Here is a 19,088-nt window from a genome sequence, read left to right as displayed (position 1 = left end):
TTTCAATATTTTTCAACAGCTCTACGGTATTCTCAACCTTAAAGTTCCCATTTTGATTAAGCTCTCTAATTACTAGCTGTTTTCGGTTACCTTCTTTTTACAAATCAACGATTCGGTTACGGTCCTATACCAAGTTTTAACCCCAAACGGTTCCCCTGGGTGCCCTGATGGCGCATAAAGGAGCTCCCCTCCAGTGACAAAATCTCGGTCATATTCCCATCCATGGAACGCATTTCAAAGGGCTAAGCTCTTTTTTCCGAGGAGATGGGATACTAAGTGCAGTGCCGCCTGCTCTCGAAACTTGGGGGTTGGTAGCTGTACTCCAGGACCGAAATTTGTTTATCCCCGGTAAACAACAGGCAAGTCCCTCGGCACCCCTCAGACGCTCTAAGGGTGGTTCCAGGGCTCGAAATATTTTTTAATAAATTTCCCACACTTTTCCGGCGATGCCGGATGATACGAGGCGAGTGTACTTACAGGGCGTGTGGTTCGGTGTGGGCGGCAGTGGACGCACTTTGTCCGGCGGACAGCGACGCTGGACCATCACGGTGGCGGGCAGGGGAATGGCAGTGCCGCCATTGACCTTTGCATAGGCGGGTGCAATTTGTCTGCAATTGGAAAAATACATAAAGTTATTAAAGCGAATTTTATATTAATATGGTAGAGTGCATTCATTTACAAAGAACTGAAATATGTATTTTAAAAGAGATATATTAATGGCAGACACCCACGCCTCTGTGTCTGTTCCCTGTGCATATTACATTCTGCATTCTTCGTAGCGATTTGCATGGATTGTGATATCTGCAGTTTACTTTTGTTAATAATTTTATGGCTTTAAATTAATAAAACGCTTCTCTTATTGTTGCCGACAAGCCCTAAGCGCAATAAAAGAAACAGCGAATGCAGTAAATTTTTTTACGATTCGTGCTTATAAATTTGCATATCGCTGCGATTGTCAGATGGCAATGATACCTTTGTGGCAGAGCCGTAAACAGGATAGTTAGGTAGCGTTACGGACAAGATATAACCAAGTTTATAAAGAATGCCAGACAGCCTAAGGTATTCGATTATATTTAAGCGTAATTGAATCTTAGTCAGGTATTTGCCTTTAAAAAATGCATATGAGTGCACCTGTAATGAAGTTTTGCTTAAGAAAATCATACCATTTCAGTGTTAAAAGTCAGAAGCTTTTTTCAGCCTGTCTACCCATATAATTGGTCAGCAATCCTACACAATTTCCCTGAGCTTTTGGTTCAAGTTTGCGTAATTAGTCATAAGACTGATTAAACTAATTAAAGAAGAAATAAAAAAAGACAAACAAATCCAGGACGCACTAAGTTTTAATAAGAGCCGCCCATAAACTTTTACAAGACAAAGCTCCCAGACACAAATGTATCTTACGGATGCCGCCGCACAATTGTTGTTGGCCATTATTAAGTAAGGCGGATAAAGGCGGAGAACGAGTAACAATTGCATTAAATGAATAAAAAAGACAATAAAAACAAATATGACAGACAAATGAAGTTGTCGGGGGGTCCTACTGCAAATTAAATACGCAGACGAAACTCCTGAGAGATGCTGAGCAGCCACTCCCCTTCCTGGAAGACATTTTACCTCCCTTTGAGCAGACAAGCAACAAAAAAAAAACTTTGTGTTTAAATTACTTTCATATTCCTTTATTTGCATTTATTGTCTCAAAAGTATTCTGTCGTCTTTGTCGGCACAAGTCTTACGTGAGGTTTCTTTAATTTTGAAGGCTTCGATTTCCACACACTCGTTTTTAAATTATACGAAGGCTAGGTAGTATTAAAGCTTACTAGTTTTAAGATTTAATGCTCCATAGAAATCCAAATAAAAGAGCAGTGGCAGCTCCTAATGAGACACACATGGATCCCTTCATTGACATTGGTAAACAACACTCATTTGTACACTCTCCTCCGATTTAATTTGTCTTCCCCCCATCTGGTTCCAACTACTGTTTAGTTTGTTATGAGGTAGGAAATGCATTTGTATCTTTGCATCTCCTCTTTCAGGTGTCGCATGTCAAAAACAAAGTGCCAGGCGCCTCAGTCACTTCTGTATTTGTTTTATTTTTCCCGTTTTTGCCATTTGCGCAAATTGACTTTACGTCTTTAGTGCGCATTTTTGATTTGTAGATCTGCCACAGATGCAGAACGAGAAGCGACGCACCAGCTGCCAGATGTCTTTGACCTTTGTTGGCAGACGAGGAGCCCTATGTGTGGTGTGTGTGTGCGCATAATAGCTGCCACTGTGTAGTTGAGTCCTCCAATGCCTCTCCGTGGCATTCACCTGTGCGTCGTGCCCCGCTCCTCATCCTCCTCCTCCTGCCAATGCAGCCCACGCAGTTTTGGACCAGACCCTAAACATTTCCGTACGGGAAACGTTGATGGTATTTGCATTCTATATGAAACGGTGAGCAGGACCGGCTCCAGCTTCCTCCGCGACTCCCCGTCAGCATTTCGCTGTTGCTTTGTGTACAATGTATCACTTGAGTTGCATTTGTCATGGCAACAGCCTTTAAAAGCCTGACTCTGCACTCGGAAAACAGACTTGCCTATGGACAGGAGGCCAATATTCCATTATCAACAGGTTACAAAAACTCTATATTCTACATTTATACAATTATTAAGGGTATAAACTTCTCTTGTGTAACTTTCAATTAAAAATATTTGGCATTTGATACTGAAAACCAGGAGCTTAGATTGTGAATAATAAAAAAAAGGCATTTTTTAATATTTTATAAAATATTTCATTATTTCAAACTTTATATTGTATGGTAGTTTTCTTGCAGTGCAATTCAGATGAGAATAAACCTGGACATCTATGTGAAGGCTCTCATGGCTGTGCCTGCTGTGACCATTTTGGGCATTCGCCAGTTGCCTTTTATGCAGCATCTCTCGCTTTTATTATTGCTCATACACATGAGAGTATTGCTTGCAGTTTGCCCGTTTATGGTTAGAAGCGGCAATCCGGCCCCGGCCCTTGGCATTTAAGTTATTTACCAATATGAAGAGAGCTAAAGAGAGAGCATAAAGCAATCCCCTTAGTTCCTGCTTAAACATATAAAGATATAAAGACGTGTGTTTCCACACACAAAGACTCTGGCAATTTTCAGATCCAGCCTAACCCCGAAACCTTTTAAAGCAGCCCAGGCCGCCAGCCACCGAAGAACCGCTATCCGAAAGATACAACCGCAGCCAGCAGATACTTTGGCCTGCCCGTCAAGCAAAACCGTTCAAAGTTGATGTGAAGTCAGCTCATCGGTTGCCTCGAGAATAAGATGCTTCGCCTTGGTAAAGTTTTATGAATACTTTTCGTTTCACATTTTTCTCTTTTGAGTGGGTGTTGAATAGCTGGTAATAAGCATAATGTGGCCAAGAGGAGGAGAGCTGGCGGAGTGCACAGAATTGAGCTGCCTTCCAGAGGCAGTGTCGATACCAAATGTTTATGCTTGATTACGATGAAATGAACTTGATATGTTTACAGAAAACTGGAATTACAAACAAATAAATTAGAATGCATTTACCTAGAATGGTAATTTTAAACGGATATGGAAACATTGTAAATTAGACAAGGCATATTGTAGTAGAAAACCCCTAGAATTTGATATATGATAGCTTTAAAGGTCTACCTTTTCATTAAAGAATGACTCCGCTTAGTGGTCTCTTTTGAAAAACTTGTGACTTCTTTTGATGCAAGTCTTTGGGGACTTTCTTAATCCCTACTCTTTCTTTTTGGCTCATAATCAACACCGGCTTTGTTCATATAACTAAAAGCCATGTCACAATGTCTCCGCTATTAGAAATGTTCGTAATGCGATACGCGGGAGAACGTGTTCATTCTGAAAAGTCGTGTACCGCACCACATCTACATAGTGGCCCAGACCCTGGGGAGTCTCCTGCCTCTCTGGCCCAAAAGAAAGACAACTGAAAGCTATTCCAGCATTGTGTACGGGGCTCCTTTTTCAAGTGCAGACATAAAGTCACGATTTTCAGTTATTAGACGGAGCGAAACTTCTTCTTCAGCAGTGGGAGCTGTTGTTTGTGTGGCTTTCGAGACGCATTTTCTCAGCTGCAGCAGCTGCTGCTGCTGTTGGTGCTGCTGCCACAAGAAACAATTAATAGCGTCTGCTAAGCTACACCGCCCCTCAGTCTCTTATCCATCAGATACATACACACGTGCTCGGTGGACGGCAAACTCAAAGATGCTTCTAGGCAAAGCGCTAGCTTGCTAATGGCTGTCGTCATCATTGGACTGCCACCTTTTGTTGGCTGGTTGACATCTTTAAATATGCAGCAGGTTGGCCGGGATGTAAACAAGCCGCAGAAGCCGCAAATGGAGAGTGGACGGGCAAACAGAGAAAACCAAGGAGGGGAATTGGGTCTCCAAAGACCCTCTTCGCCAGCTTCCACACTTGGCCAACTCAAGTAGCAACTTCCACCTTTTTGTGCCCGGGCGTCCAACTTTGTTGGCAGCCTACGTAAGTGCAAAAATATGGGGGTGGCAGTGAATAAAAGAAGTCACACTTTTAGAGCGTTTTTTTAGAGCGGCTGTTCTGCTCGTATATACACATTTCTCAATTTTAAATATTGTAAAATATAAACAAAATAGAACTTATAAGTAGCTTAAAGACTAAATCGAAAAATAAAAGTTGAATGGAAACTGAAAAGGGATTAAAAACAGTAAAAAAACGAAAGGGATGTGACGGATTTAACACGAGTCTTTCTGCTGAATTTAGAGATATTTGTAATTATAGAGTTATTAGACTCTGTATATATAATAAGCCATTCTTCACACCCGTACAGAAATGCAGCTGACAACTTTTTGTGTTTAATATTTCCTTTTGACGAGTCTCACACACTTTCCGCGGGGGTTGTTCTGTCAAATAGACTTTTCCAAGGGTTGCATCGGGCCTGCTGATAAGTACATTTGGAGATTCCCAAAACCCAAATATTTCTCTGCTTTTCAATTATGCAACTTTGCCAAATGTTTTATTTATTGACTTTGGAAAGAGAGTGCACTAGAGAGGGAGGGTCAGTGTCACACCATCAAGGCGGAAAGGTTTTTAGATACGGTGGTTGATTCCAGGCCTGCGTTTCTATTTGAAGTATTTTCCAGGGGGTTAGAGACGATCCCCTGCAGAGCTCAAAGCATACATATGTATCCCAAATGCACTTTGAAATATTATTATAATATTTCAGGTTTCCGGAGGCAGTTGAACTCAGGCGATCACTTGATTATGCAATGCTTTTAATTCGGTTCCGAGGGCTCCAACTGAATTCAAATGCCGCCTGGCTGGCAGCCAACACTTCTTGGTTCATTCTGCACTCCGATCATCGCGGCGAGACAGTTGCGTGTCATCTTCTGGATCGCTTTCGGCACCTACAGACTTGTGTGAAAATGGGGAGGGAAGAGGCGAGCGAGGTCCAGGCAGACTGTTCAGACATTAATTATGAATCTGGAGTGAGCTGGGAAAAATTGGCACTTGCCGGGAAACATCTTGGGAACCACAAAATGTCGTCTCCATTAGCCTCCGGAAAATCATTTCTGACTTTCTAGACTCTATAAATATCTCTCTCTTGGCTTGAGAGATTATCGTAAATTTGGTGGAACTTTGTTTTTAGAAATGGAGTCGGGGATGATTGACTTGATTTATTGTTCTGACATTTGGCTAATTCAAAGGTTTTCCCTACGCATGATGACACTCATTAGTGGCCAGCAATGTGGCCTGACATCTTCTCGGAAAAGTATATATTTGCTTTAGATATAGATAGATATGGGCTTTCGTGGGCTTCTTTACCTTCTGACATCCGGTGAGTTGGGTAGACTGCGACATTTTCGTGAACTTTTTCCGCCATTCGCCGATGACGATGATGATGCATTGCCCATTTCGTTTGATGATGAGTTTGGATAACTAACTTAATTTTGGCATTTAGATGCAACTTTGGCACTGAATTAGCTCACTCTTCACTTATAGCCTTTACACATTACACTTGGTAAGATCATTTACATATTATTTGACAATTTTTGTTGGGATTTTGTGTATCTTTTTGATGATCAGTTATTTGGAAACTCTTTATAAAAATAAAATAAGATATTTAATTTCTTACAATTTCCGTTTAGATGTTGCATATTGTTAATCTTTTATATTATTATCAAACTTCTACAATTTATATATTTTTTGTAAGTGTAAAAACTGCACTTTAGCACCCTAATTAAAGCCTCATTTACCAAAAATGTACTGTTTACTTTTAGTAATTAGTTTGCAATTAAATGGGGGATGCTGGAATACAAGTATAAATGGACCCAAATCAGAGAAATGTCTGGTAGCAACGCCCCAATGTCAAATACAGTGCAAAGAGGGAAAAAGTAATCCATTTTGGGATGACCAAAGCATAATATTTGCACAGTACTTTGATCTTAACCCAAAAACACATCCAGGGGTTGCTTTGGAACGCAAACTTAATGCAATTAAGTGAACATATTTGCAACTTCCGTGCAAGGAAGAGGCAAACCAGACAACCCTACATTTGTTTTTGATGTATGACTGCCGATGCGGCTAATCGAGAAGAGTAGACTTGAAAAATTGGGGGTAGATTGATTGTTCCTAGCTTCAAGATGGTATATAACCCGAACAATGCTCTTTTTGTCGCTGCCTGGGATGAAAATCGATAATTTCTATAACAAGAATGGGGAATGCCTTCCGAAAACAAGTCATAGCTTCCAAAGGAACAAAAAAATATTGCGTGTAAATAATACGCACGTGTGCGTGACACGTGAGTGGGTGGCTGCTGGGCCCACCCGCAGGGCGGCCCAAGTCCTGTACTTTTTTTTAGGACTTTTCAAGTGCCTGCTAAATGCTCTCAAAGTGGTCATATTGCGTAGCACAGCAAAAACTCTATGCGGATCTAGGAAAACCCATAAGGAATAGAGTAAGAGAAGGGATCTTTTGTAAGCCCAAACATGTTATAGGTTAACTTGTTTAATTTATTTATGTAAGCGATTAAACTATCAAAGCCTAACTATTATAATTCTTCGATTTTCCAAATATCACGTACATAACTTGAAGTGCAACTTTTTTGACACACTTAAAATGCCGTCGGCCGACAGTTGAGTTGAGAAAACTTTCGAGTGGAAGGACAAGTCGATGTTCTTATCAGAGCGTTGCACTTTTGCACTCTGCATAAAAAGTGGCAGGATCTCGTTTACTCAGGCCTTATCTAAGCCGCCGCATAAGAGGCCTGAGGGTTCACTGAGAAATTATTAAAATCGGTTTTTGAAAATGCATTTTGCCTGGTTAGCGGAAGGGAAAAGGAAGCGCCGAGGGCCTAGAACTGGAAATTGACGTTTAGTCACGTACAGTGAGTGGTGGCCCCAAGTTGGCCAGGGAAAATTATTTAATATGCGGCAAAGAAGTGGCAAAAAGTTGCTAAAAGACACGCACACATATACATATAAATGTAAGAACACTGGGAAAAATAAAAGAAACTAAGGAAAATATAAGAATATTAGACAGGACAAAAAAGCTTCTGCTAAATTCTTAAAAAATATAACAGATCAGAATTATGTATCCTTAAAGATAATGAAATTCATAAGTATTTATATTTATTTAATTAAAATATATATTTTTTTGTTGAGTATAAATTCAATGACTGTTAAGTGTTAACGTCACGAACACCAGTTTCTAGATATCCTAGAGCGAGGGTGGTAATTGTTGGGCTACTTTTGGGGATACCCCTACCTTGGAGTGCAGTTTTTGAAAGGAAATTCACACAGAGAATTAATGGGTCCAAGTTTTCCATTGTTGTTACTGATCCCCGGACCAGACTGGACCGGGCCTTTAGCCCATTTGGCCTGGCTTTGTCTGCGACTTGGCTGTAGCCCATAAATCTAGCAATGCAAGCGTTCAATCACTCCAAGCGAAACTATGTTCGCCGGGTTTTTAGAAACTCGAACGTGGCGCCCCCCAGCACATGCAGTGCATATCAAACCGTACTTCGTCTTTGGCTTTAACAAATAAATTCTGACGAGATTTATGGCGTAAAAGTCCTCCCCAAGCCCTTTCACGTTCCCCTCTTAACTGACATAAAAAAATACTAACATCTAAATATAAACAAAAGGCAGGGCATTAAATGTGGGGGCGAAGAGGGAGACAAATTTAAAACGTGCAAATGCACGTGCTGCTCCAAATTTTCGAAACGCTTCATGATGGAGAAATGCAGGGGATTTGGGGGTTGCCTCTGGTGGGGGCCTGCCTTTTGCGCTCCAGCGAGCAGTTGGGACCAAAACAAAAATAGACAAGTTTATGGAGCAGAAATCAACTTGAAAGAGTCTTTTAGCTTCCGCTTAAATATACAAAATATATACAAAACGAATGAAAGACAAAGGGAAAAAGCTACAGCGAGAAATTACATTTTAGAGGGTGACTACAGTGGGATACCCTGGAAACTTGAAAGCTAACAAAATATGAAAGCTTAAAAAATAAAATAAAATATTTAAAGTGGTGTAGAAATTCAACCTATAGATTTGCAAATGATAATTCAATTGAATTATTTATAATCAAGTAAAAGAGGTTGTTAAGGGAAGTATTAAAAAATATAGAAATATTTGGTTTGTAATGTATTTATTTTAAAATACATTCTAAATTATAAAATTATAATTATGAATCGTTAAGATAACGTAACCACTCCATTGTTCCAAAACTAGTGGGTATCTTAAAGGAAACCTGAAGACAAAGGCATTTTTTTATATGTCAAACCAAATCAACAATTTGTCACGGCATTTTGCATTGAATGAAAGCCAGAGGAACGGCCAGAAGGAGGCCAAAGCTAGATGGAGTGAACAGATTTATGTGTACTTTGGCTGCTTTTGGGCAACTCAAAGTGACATTTGTTTTCCGCCTATTTTACTCTTTCGAAAACGCTGTTTCCAGTCAACCAATTAAATGCTAGAAGATCAATGCTCGAGGTGTGGCCTATATCTTTCATGTAAATCAGAAAACTAAGCATTTCATAATCGTTCGACTTGAGAAGTTGCAATTGACATTTCCGTGAAACGGTGGGGAGTCTTGATTTTCCGGGAAACGAAAAAACATATTAAATACCTGCAAATATCAAAGGTTCTTTAAAGTTAAGATGTAATATTCATTTGGTCTTCCTATAAATACAAAATCTTGGTATTTCTCACAACTTATTTTTGGGTCAGTTTGGAAAACTCGCTGTACTGCCCCATCATAACCATCACGAATCGACCCCGATCAGCGATCACCTCACCCTCCTCCATTTCGGAAATAATCATTAACATAATTAAATCATTAGCGTAATGCTGCCATCAACATAATACACATTTCTCCCTCAACTGTCAGCTACCTCGTTGGCTAGCCCCGAGACACTATGCCCCTATCATTAGCCCAATGTTTCGAGAGGAGTATCTGGGCAGTACCTCGAGGGCTTCCTTGGCTCCGCAATGATTTTACATGATGTGGCTCCGCTTGTTTGATAATTTGACAGCTTGCTTTTTGATATCTCGAATTTCTGGCGGGGTTATCGATTCGATTTTGGTTTGGATTTGCTTTTGGTTTTGGCTTCTGTGAGGGTTGCTAAACGAGTTCAATGCTCTCCCTCACGGGCTGGTTTTGACAGCGCCCTGTTACTCTTGTCAGGTTGTCAGCTTGTCAGATGTCAGGGACAGAGCGCATAGCTTGAAAATTGAAAATCCCGAGACAGGAATGTCTTGGAAGCCATAATTAGCAGGAATCCCCGTATGTGGCAACTTACAAGCATCTTTCCATTGAGGCAAACATAATCCTTTCGAACACATCTGCCACTTGAATAAAATTAAATTAAGGAACCAAGCGAATACGCTTCAAGAACCCGATTGTATGCGGTGATTAATTAAAGGCACGCGCCGCCAAGAGACCCGAAAAAACCGGCTATATACCAGTCGCCAGACAACAGGCCTGCACCATCTGCAGCATCTGAGATCCAAACAACGATGACAACGGAGATTAGCACCCCTTCCGGAACCCAATTTCGCTCTATCTACTGTGTGCGACTAATTACCGTTGGACTCTTAATTAAAGCAACTCCCATTTTCTTTAAACTGTTTCAAGACTTTCGAGGCAGTCAGACGGAAAGGTGCTAAATTACAGGAGAATAGGCAGCAATAGAACAGAAAAAGCGATTGTTGTGGTTAGATAAATGTATAACTATGGGGTTTTGTTAATTCATGAATATCAAAATCTATTTTTCATAAAAGTATTGTCTTTTTTTGTACATCGTACGATTAAAATAAATTAAAAACTTTAATGTTTTATATCCCTTTACTAGTTATAATCTGATAATAAACTTGCAACCCTTTTCTCTTTATTTAACCAATATGAATGGTTTATGTCTGGCGGTCTATGGACAAAACAAAATGTCTGGTCATTTATCTGATTTTGTCTGATTTATTTGGTTTCGTGTGCTATAAGGCTTTGTCTGCCTTAAGCCTTTAAATGTGTTTAGTAGATAAGAACTTTATTATCTGTTTTGAGGGGAAATGCTTTAAAGACATCCAATATGCAACAGCTTGTTGAAAACACAAGGAAACAAAGATATTTTAATAGGAATTTTCAACTATATCTATCACTTTTCACATTCATTTCATTTTGGCGGTCATATCATATCCATCTATCTATCACTTTGCTTATTTATTCCTTTTTTGGCGGTCTTAAATCACACCATTTTGTTAATTAATTATTATCACACACTGTTTCATTTGTCATTTATTTATTATTGCCAGTGGCACGCGACTTTTGTTGCCGGCAAAATCAAAACAAACCATTTCAAAAACCGCACGCGAAGCACTGCGACTGTCTCGACCGATTTTAGTCAGGCTTTTTCCAAAATCAAATGGCGGGAAGACATTGAAAAGTGCGAGAAAACCGGGCTTTTTTCCATTTTCCGCGACGACGGAGCCGTGACGTCAAATGTTGTAAACAATTTTTTCCGACTGACTCGCTCGCACTTGTATTTATAGGTTTTGAACCGAGCCGAAGGCTGCCGAGTGAGTATTTGTTCGAATGAATCAGCTTCGTGTCTGGTTCAACTTGCTCGACAGCGAACAAATCTGATGGCAACGGGGAGGATTTGTAGGACTTAATTTTCCTTTTTTCTGGGTTTTCACTTTTTTCCAGAAAATTTTTAAAATTTTGTAGGCTTAAAAATGTAGGATTCATAAACAGATAAATAGATAATTGATTGGCTTTTTGTATGCCACAACTATTAAGTGTTATTAATTGAATTAACCAACTTTTCTTCTATTTAAAAATAATTCACAACTGCAATTCGACTCAATTTTGGCCCGTCTAAAAATATTTTAAATATTTTTTCTTCATCGAGAAGCTGAAAAATGGGAGCAATGCTCGTGTCACAGCTGCTGGGGTCAACTGAACAGCAAACAAAACCAATTAAGCTGGCCTTACTTATTGTTGGCCAGCAATCAAATTGTGGCAATTTAACAAAGTAAGCAATTATGGCAAATACTCGCAGTTTCATGTCACATAAACTGAGGGAATCTGCGAGACATGACAGAAAGTAAAATTGTTTAATCATTGAGCTTAATTTCAATCGGAAAACCAGTTTAGCACTAAGCCTATCAGGCACACTCAACTTGCTCGATCTAGTTTACGTAGACTATATGCCAGAGGTAACTTCAATACCCTAACAAGTGTGGCACTTGAGTATTTAAAAGATCTCTAAGGTCAAGTTCATGATTATTTACTAAAAGAGAGTTCAATGAGTTCATGGAGACATTTTAATTATAATAATTATTCATTTTCAATGCTTCAAAAGGGATTTTAACCATGATAAGAAATGTGTTATAGATTTATGTTTGAATATATTATGGAATGTTTTTATTTATTTTAATTTTTAAATTTATATTTCTGTAAATTTAAAATTTTCACAGTGTCTCTCAACACCGTTTTTTAGGTATCTTTGCTGTACAGAGCTTATGGCCATTGGAAGTTGGTCTAAGTGGCGAAATATGATTGCATTTGCAGGCACATGAGAGGAGCGCCAAAATTGAGATGATTGAATAGCCAAACGAGTTGCCGATTGAAAGTGCCTATGGAAATCTAGTAGGCTTTCGCGAAAAGTGGGCGTGAAAGAAAGTTGATGATGATGGCGATTGAGTCTCTCAATACAGCTTAAAAATAAGCCAAAACTGGGACTGGTTTTTGGGCAAAGGGGCTTAGAAATGGTTTGATGATAAAGATGTAACTATAAACCTGGGGTTAAATTAAAGGAGTAAAGATTGTTAATGATTAAATTAGTTATTTACCAACTAAATACTATCTACCTATAAATAGTGAGAGTTAGAATATCTCTCCCTCAACTTTCCCTGTTACAACTTTAATCAGTGAAACAACATTTCCACGCCTAACCATTCCGCAAAAAAAAAACTAGTACTAGACCCAATAAATCTTTGTTTAGACAAATCCAAAGAGCATAAAAGCCTTTCGCCTGAGCTGCCACACAGAACATACGATCCGGACTGCCGCCAGATGTAGCTCCAGACTGACTGCTCCAACACTGCCCCTGCCCGCTAATGGCATTAAGCCCCTGCCCAAAAACACTAAGCATGCATTTTATTGCCTTTTGTCGGACCTTTGGAAACGCGGGGGCGGCGAGGAGCGGACAGGAGGACCAAGCCGGACACTTTATCATTTCAATGGCAACCGGCGGACGCTGCACTGTTTACTTTTCATTTTATAGAGCCTGTCCCAGGATTCCGCCCACTCGAACCAAGTCCCGACATTGTTCACTTGCTCGTCTCTCCCATTGCTGAATGGTTCGTCTATGCAAATATTTTTATTTGCCTTCTGGTTATTGTTGTCCAGCTAGTAGAAACCACAAAAAAATGGAGTATAGATATTTAAGTCAAGCAACTATTTAAATACTCCATACATTTTTACTTACATTTGAATTTTTAAAAAATGAAATAATACGTTTTTTGAACTCTGATCGATCAATCATTGCCTAGTTCCCTAAGGTGTATTCTTTATATTTTAAAATTAGGAATAAATATTTATTTACCTTGTTTTTGATGTAATTATTAATATTTAGTCTACCCTTTCTGTCTTCACGCTTTATATACCTTAAAACTCCGCTTAACCAAGAAAAAACCAACTATTCTTAGACAAGTTCTTGTCTCTTTAATATTTTGCACATTTTACAACTTTCCACTGGGTTAGTTTCCACAGGAATTCACTACCCTCTAGTCATCAGCGTAATCAAGTTCTTCAAATAGCTAATGGTTCCCGGGGACTTAATTAATCCAGTATTTAGCATATAATTATGGAGTTCACCTGTTTTGATCTTTCCCTGTTCGTGTCAGCCTTTTTCTCCTCTATCCCGGAAAATGGTCCCCAGGGGATGGACAAACTTCTGGCTCAGCCCACCGTCAATTCAATTTTCCTTTACGACCTAGCAACAACAACAACAACAACAAGGGGGGAAAACTGCTGGAAAAAGTAATCATCGTTGCAATTGTTTCGCATTTTTCACATTGTGACGGAGGGGAAGATGAATGCCGACTTTGATGATGACTACTACGAATGGATGGAGAGGAGAGTCGTTCTGCCTCCCACTTTGCCATGTGATTCCTGCAGATGACAATTTCTGGCTAACCAATTTCTTTTTGGTATGACTAATGGCTAACGAGTGAAATCGAAATTTTGGCATCGATTGAAGCGCCACTTGGGTTAAAGAGTTGCAAAAAAAAGCAACCCTTAAATGTGACTCTGTAAGTGTGGCTTTATTTTTATTAAAAACACCGGCCGCCGGAGGCCTGGCTTGAACATAAAAGTCTAGGCAAATCCAGGGAGAGGGAAATTATTTCGGGGGACATCTCGTGCTCTAAAACAAAAGGAAAATGTCAACATTTACCCAAAAAGAAATAAAAAAATTGCGTGGTGCGTCGGCTAACAATGGCAAATTTTGCTCTGTGGATGAGTAGTCCTGGTGAGTTGTTCGTTTTAAACAAAAAGGGATGAATCTTTATGAACCATGAGTTGCCATGGTTTGTTCTTTTTGCAAAGGGTATGATTATTATAATTAGATAGGCAACCTTTTCTAGTATAGATGAGCTTATAGAAATAATAGGAACATGCTAAAGAAAATATTAATAAAAGCGAAATTAATTTTCTATAAAAGAAAGCTCAATGCCTGCTTTTGAATAAGTGCCAAAAAACGGTTAGAGTAAGTAATTTGTCAAGTTAAAAATATAAAAAAAAGGAGCTCTAGTAACATGAAGTTCGGCAAAACCTTTGAGAGTCTTTTAACATCCGAATGGCAGAAGCAGTACATGAATTACAATGTATGTAACAAGAACTCTCTGATTAAATTTAAAATTAAATAAAATGCATTCCATAGGAGCTTAAAGCCATAATAATGCGTGCCGTGGACGACGCCCCGGAGGAAGGCGGTTTAAACATCTCCGCCATAAGAGAGTACTATCAGGAGTTTGAGGCTTTCTTTCTAAACACCTGCCATCAGGAGCTTACCAGAGTGAATGATTTCTTCAATTACAAGCAGGCAGAGGCCCGCCGGAAGTTGGCCACATTGAACTACCAACTGATGCGAACAGGAACGGCAGCGGGTTCAGCGAATTCCAGGAACCAACAGCAGGAAACTAATCCAAAGCCGCCGACAGCCAACAAACTACGCCTGGCCATGAGAGAGTTCTATCTAAGGTTCTTTATTAAATTTAATTTAATTTTAACCTTTATTTTGATTCCCTAAACAGCCTAATCATGATGCAAAACTATCAGACGCTCAACAACACAGGCTTCCGGAAGATCTGCAAGAAATATGACAAGTATCTAAAGTCCGATGCCGCGCTGGCATGGTACGAGCGATTTGTTTTAGGAGCGAGCTTCACTGTAAGCTCGGAGCTGGACAGGATGATCGTGACCGTGGAGGACCTGTACACCCAGTATCTAGCCAAGGGGGATCGGTTCAAGGCCATGGAGAGCCTCCGTGTGCCGCCGCTGGGGCAACCAACTCCTCTGATCCATCTCTTCTTCTCAGGCCTCTCCATGGGCCTGTTTTTGGTGGGCTTCATCATGTGCCTGCTTGTGTGTAGGTGCCAAGAAACATCAAACATTTACATATTCCTCACCTGGCAATTTCAATTATCTCGCTCAATTTCAGATTTCTGCTTAGATCTGACACCAGAGTTCCGGTCTATATTCATCAGCCTTTTCAGGGGTCCCATTTCGGGAGTGATCTTCGGACTCTACCTGGCCATTAACGTGAATATTTGGCAAAAGGTGGGAATTAATCATGTGCTAATCTTTGAGCTGGAGCGACGTGACGCCGTTTGCGGAGTGAAGGCCCTAGAAATGGCCTGTTTCTTGGGTTACTTTTGCTCACTAAATGTGCTGCTCTACTTGCTCTACAATGAGTTCTATATGGACAACCCGTACATGATTCCGCTGGTCGAGGTGGCAGTCGTTGCCGTGATTGTTCTCAACCCCATACACATCCTCTTCTACTCGGCCAGGATTTGGCTGCTACGCGTGACCGGTCGCATGCTCCTAGCTCCCTTCTTTTTTGTGCAGTTTGCTGACTTCTGGCTCGCGGATCAGTGGTGCTCAGTGGTCACCTGCTTTGTGGATCACTATCGCCTGGTTAGGTTCTATGTTCGCTACTTGTTGGGCTGGCCCTCGGCCTTTGACTTTGGAGCAGACTATGCAGTTGCCATCATACGGTGCCTGCCCCCGTGGATCCGACTCTGGCAGAGCCTGCGTCGATACCGGGATAGCAGCTCCAGATCTGCAGACTATCTAATCAATGCATTTAAGTACACCTTGTCCATCATCGTGGTCATCTTCTCCACTGTTCAAATGGAGACAAGTGGTGAGTGGTTAAGTTTTATTTTCTGACTTGTGTTAATGATATAATTTAATTTTTAGGAAATTACAAGAGTGTATTCCAGAATCCCTGGACTTGGGTTTATCTAACCAGTGCTTTGATCTCTTCATTTTACTCTCTGGCCTGGGACATGCTGAAGGACTTTGGATTGTTTAGGGAATGGAAGGGAGAAAACCTATTTCTGCGTGATCAACTTGTCTATCCAAAGGTACTTATTGAACCTTTATTTAAATCTTGTTTTAATCAACGCGTTTTTCAGTGGTTCTATTACTTTGTGATTGTCGAAAATACTTTGCTACGTTTTGTGTGGCTTTTGGAGTTTGCAATGGTCTATCAGAACGTCTTGGCTTCGCATACTGGCACGACACTAGCTTCTTTTTGCGAAATGACGCGACGCTTTCTATGGAACTTTTTGCGCTTGGAGAATGAACATTTGAATAATTGCGGTCAGTTTAGGGCCACTCGGGACATATTCATAACTAGGGTGAATTCAGAAGAGGAGCTGTTATTGGAGTCCATGATGGATGAGTCCGAGAAGGCCGGAAAGGAACACCTGGACAAGAAGTATTTTTGAATACTTTTTTGTAACACAAAAATAAAGAGGATTGGATTGGTCAAAGGTTTTACACTCTCATCCTATCTCTATCTCTGCCTTTCCTTTGTGTCATCACTTTCCCCAGATCCTCTTTCCACTTTTCACTGCGTCAATTGCCAACAATTGACAGTCAATGAAGCGTCAAGCCACCCTAAGCTCAGACAGCCAGGACTTTCCTCCTCACCCGTTCGACTCTTGGCACACAAATTGAATAAAATTAATCTCACATTTACGAAATAAAAACCACAAATGGAATTATAAATTCAACACAGAGGAGCAGACCATGTGGAAAAAACCAAGCCCGCAGGACAACAAAAGTTAAGCCAGACTAGGCACAAGGACATCCGACATCCAAAGCTGGAAGCTGAAGCGCTCTCGGCCAAGGGACTTGACAACCTGCCATTGTGGAGTGGCCACAGAGCCAGAACGGACGGCTGCATTGTGGCAGACTCAGGCGGAAGGTTAGCCAGATCCTGGGGGAGGTGGTCCCTGCTCATGGTCACGCATAAATGCATGCGAATTAGGCAGCCACAGGAACACACGCACGTGAGCGGATTTGTCCTATGCTCAGCTCCAATCGGGGGTGGATTCGGGCCCCAACGTGCATGGGAATTTCCTCCCCATTAAAGGGCCCGTCCTCGGGGGTTACTTTCGAGCCAATTCCAGAAGGAAAGCTCGCTTACAAATGCTATAAATACACTTCAGTGGGGGCAACATATTGCCGGCATGTCTGCCAAAGCAATTTGCAGTTATAGATGGTGGGGGGTTGACGGGATCAGCTGTTGCTGAAACCTTAAACATATCCAAAGACAATTCCGGGAGCAGTGTAGAAATGTCCTTGGGTTTTAATTATGTGCGTCAGTGCAACATGTTGCTCCCACCAGCATCCCCAAAAAATCACAGTAAGAGCTTTAAAGAAAACAGGGAATTTGCCAAGTGCCAGGACAAGCCCTCCATCTGAAATGCAGAAGCAGCTGTCGTCGTTAAAATGGTTTTGAATTTTGCATTGGAAAATTTCTTGGCAAGAAATTTTAATAGTACACAGAGAAAAACAAAAGCTATATAGAACTTGCTAATTCAAGAGTTTCAGTTAAATAGAGAATATTATAGCAGGAGAAAATAGTTTAAATAGAATGATAAGTAATATTTATTAAAGAGCTACAATTATATAAACATTCATTTTTGTTTTTAGTTTTCGTTCTTGCTTTCAGTGTATTCCTTTTGGGGTTGCTATTTTGTCACCGTTCCGACTGCCTGGCGGGGAATCCCCTTAGCTGTTCGGGTCTAGGGCGACAGACCGCAGACGTTATAAACAACGCTCTGGAGGCTCGCTTCCCGCTCCCCGTGTCGCAAGTGAAAGTTTAAATGGAGCCCCCCCCAAAAAAACATGTTGCCTACCGCACAACTAGGCGCAAGGACGGCCATAAAAATCCTGTGCAATTTATTTGTCTGCTCGACCAAAAGCGAACGCAAAACATTTCCGTAACGCATTTAAATTTCATAGTCAGTGAAAGTCATCAACACATTGGCTAGGGGGCAGGGGCCAGAGTTAAACGACCAAACAGAATGGGGGGCGCCGCACAAAAGCTTCCGCTTCCTGTCTGCAACTTCGAGGATTCCCCGAGGGTTGCAAACACCGAGCGACGAAGGAACCCCAAACCACAGCCCCAGCCAAGGACCTCCCCCAGCCGACATCGAGTAAATAAAGTTTTCTAATTTTGCCATCTTGCTTTGAATTTTTCAGAGAATACTTTCCCCCCTTGGAGTTTCCCGCCGTCAGCAGCACTGCGGAGATTTTCCTCTCTTTAAACTTGTAGTATGCCAATTTTGTTTGCTTTTCTGGGGTTTTTCCTGCCTTTTTTCTGATGACATCTGTTGGGCGAGGTGTGAGGCGAAACCCCCTGAAGTCAAGCCAGGACCCAACTGCCTGTAATTTCCGGCAAACAAACCAATAAATCATATTAAACTTGCTTGGAATTTTCGGCAAGCGCAGAAAGAAATGCGTTCCGGAAGTCTTATGACAGTCTATAAGAAATTCAAAGGAAATCTCTGACATTGGATATGCTGCGTCCTGGGTGAAATGATGGGGAGGATTTATGCATCGATTGAAAGTGGATGTAGAACCCCGCAAGGAATTGGTAGCACCACAGTTTAAATAATGGCAGAGGCAAGTTTTCTTTTGGGGGCGTGTACAAGCTTAAAAAAAAAAAAAAGAATTTAAAGTAATAAAATTATATTTCATAGGGTAAAAACTTCAATTTTTTTGTTAAATAATTAAAATCATTACATTTTAATGTTTTTGATGTAGGATTTCAATTTCATTTTAATTTATCTTTGGAATTTAAAATGAAAGCCCTTAAAAACGGACGGAATTGTCTGCTGCCTATAATTGGTGATGTTTCAAAAAATATAGAACAGGAAAATTTTAAAATATTTTTACCTTGACCACGGCTACCTAGGTTCCCTGGTCAAGTTCAAGGTAGTGCAACAGAATGATATAGTTTAATTTTGTAACCAGGATATTTTTATAGTTAAAACAAGAAACTTGACAT

At 40.5% G+C, this 19,088-nt stretch overlaps 2 protein-coding genes across 7 annotated transcripts in view; one reads left to right on the top strand and one right to left on the bottom strand.

Moving 5' to 3' along the window:
* The window catches only part of sick (sickie), a 138,384-nt gene that overhangs the window by 45,036 nt on the left and 74,260 nt on the right, over window positions 1–19,088 (bottom strand). For 5 of the 6 annotated variants that reach the window (XM_070283533.1, XM_070283534.1, XM_017178283.3 and 2 more), the window contains one exon: window positions 478–608. In XM_070283533.1, the coding sequence (XP_070139634.1) occupies window positions 478–608 (131 nt within the window). Of the gene's footprint in view, window positions 1–477; window positions 609–5,821; window positions 6,096–10,842; window positions 10,967–19,088 lie in introns of those variants that run through there. The other variant, XM_017178285.2, reaches the window with a different exon arrangement.
* On the top strand, window positions 14,275–16,580 carry LOC108082763 (xenotropic and polytropic retrovirus receptor 1 homolog). The gene is made up of 6 exons (XM_017178290.3): window positions 14,275–14,382; window positions 14,439–14,758; window positions 14,812–15,146; window positions 15,219–15,926; window positions 15,983–16,149; window positions 16,201–16,580. The coding sequence occupies exons 1-6, from the start codon at window positions 14,314–14,316 to the stop codon at window positions 16,513–16,515; spliced, it is 1,914 nt and encodes a 637-aa protein (XP_017033779.1). The 5' UTR covers window positions 14,275–14,313; the 3' UTR covers window positions 16,516–16,580.

The sequence above is a fragment of the Drosophila kikkawai genome, chromosome 2L (assembly GCF_030179895.1).
Source record: "Drosophila kikkawai strain 14028-0561.14 chromosome 2L, DkikHiC1v2, whole genome shotgun sequence".
Lineage (NCBI taxonomy): Eukaryota > Metazoa > Arthropoda > Insecta > Diptera > Drosophilidae > Drosophila > Drosophila kikkawai.
The sequence above is the reverse complement of the archived record's forward strand: the minus strand, read 5'-3'. Positions and strand labels throughout refer to the sequence as shown.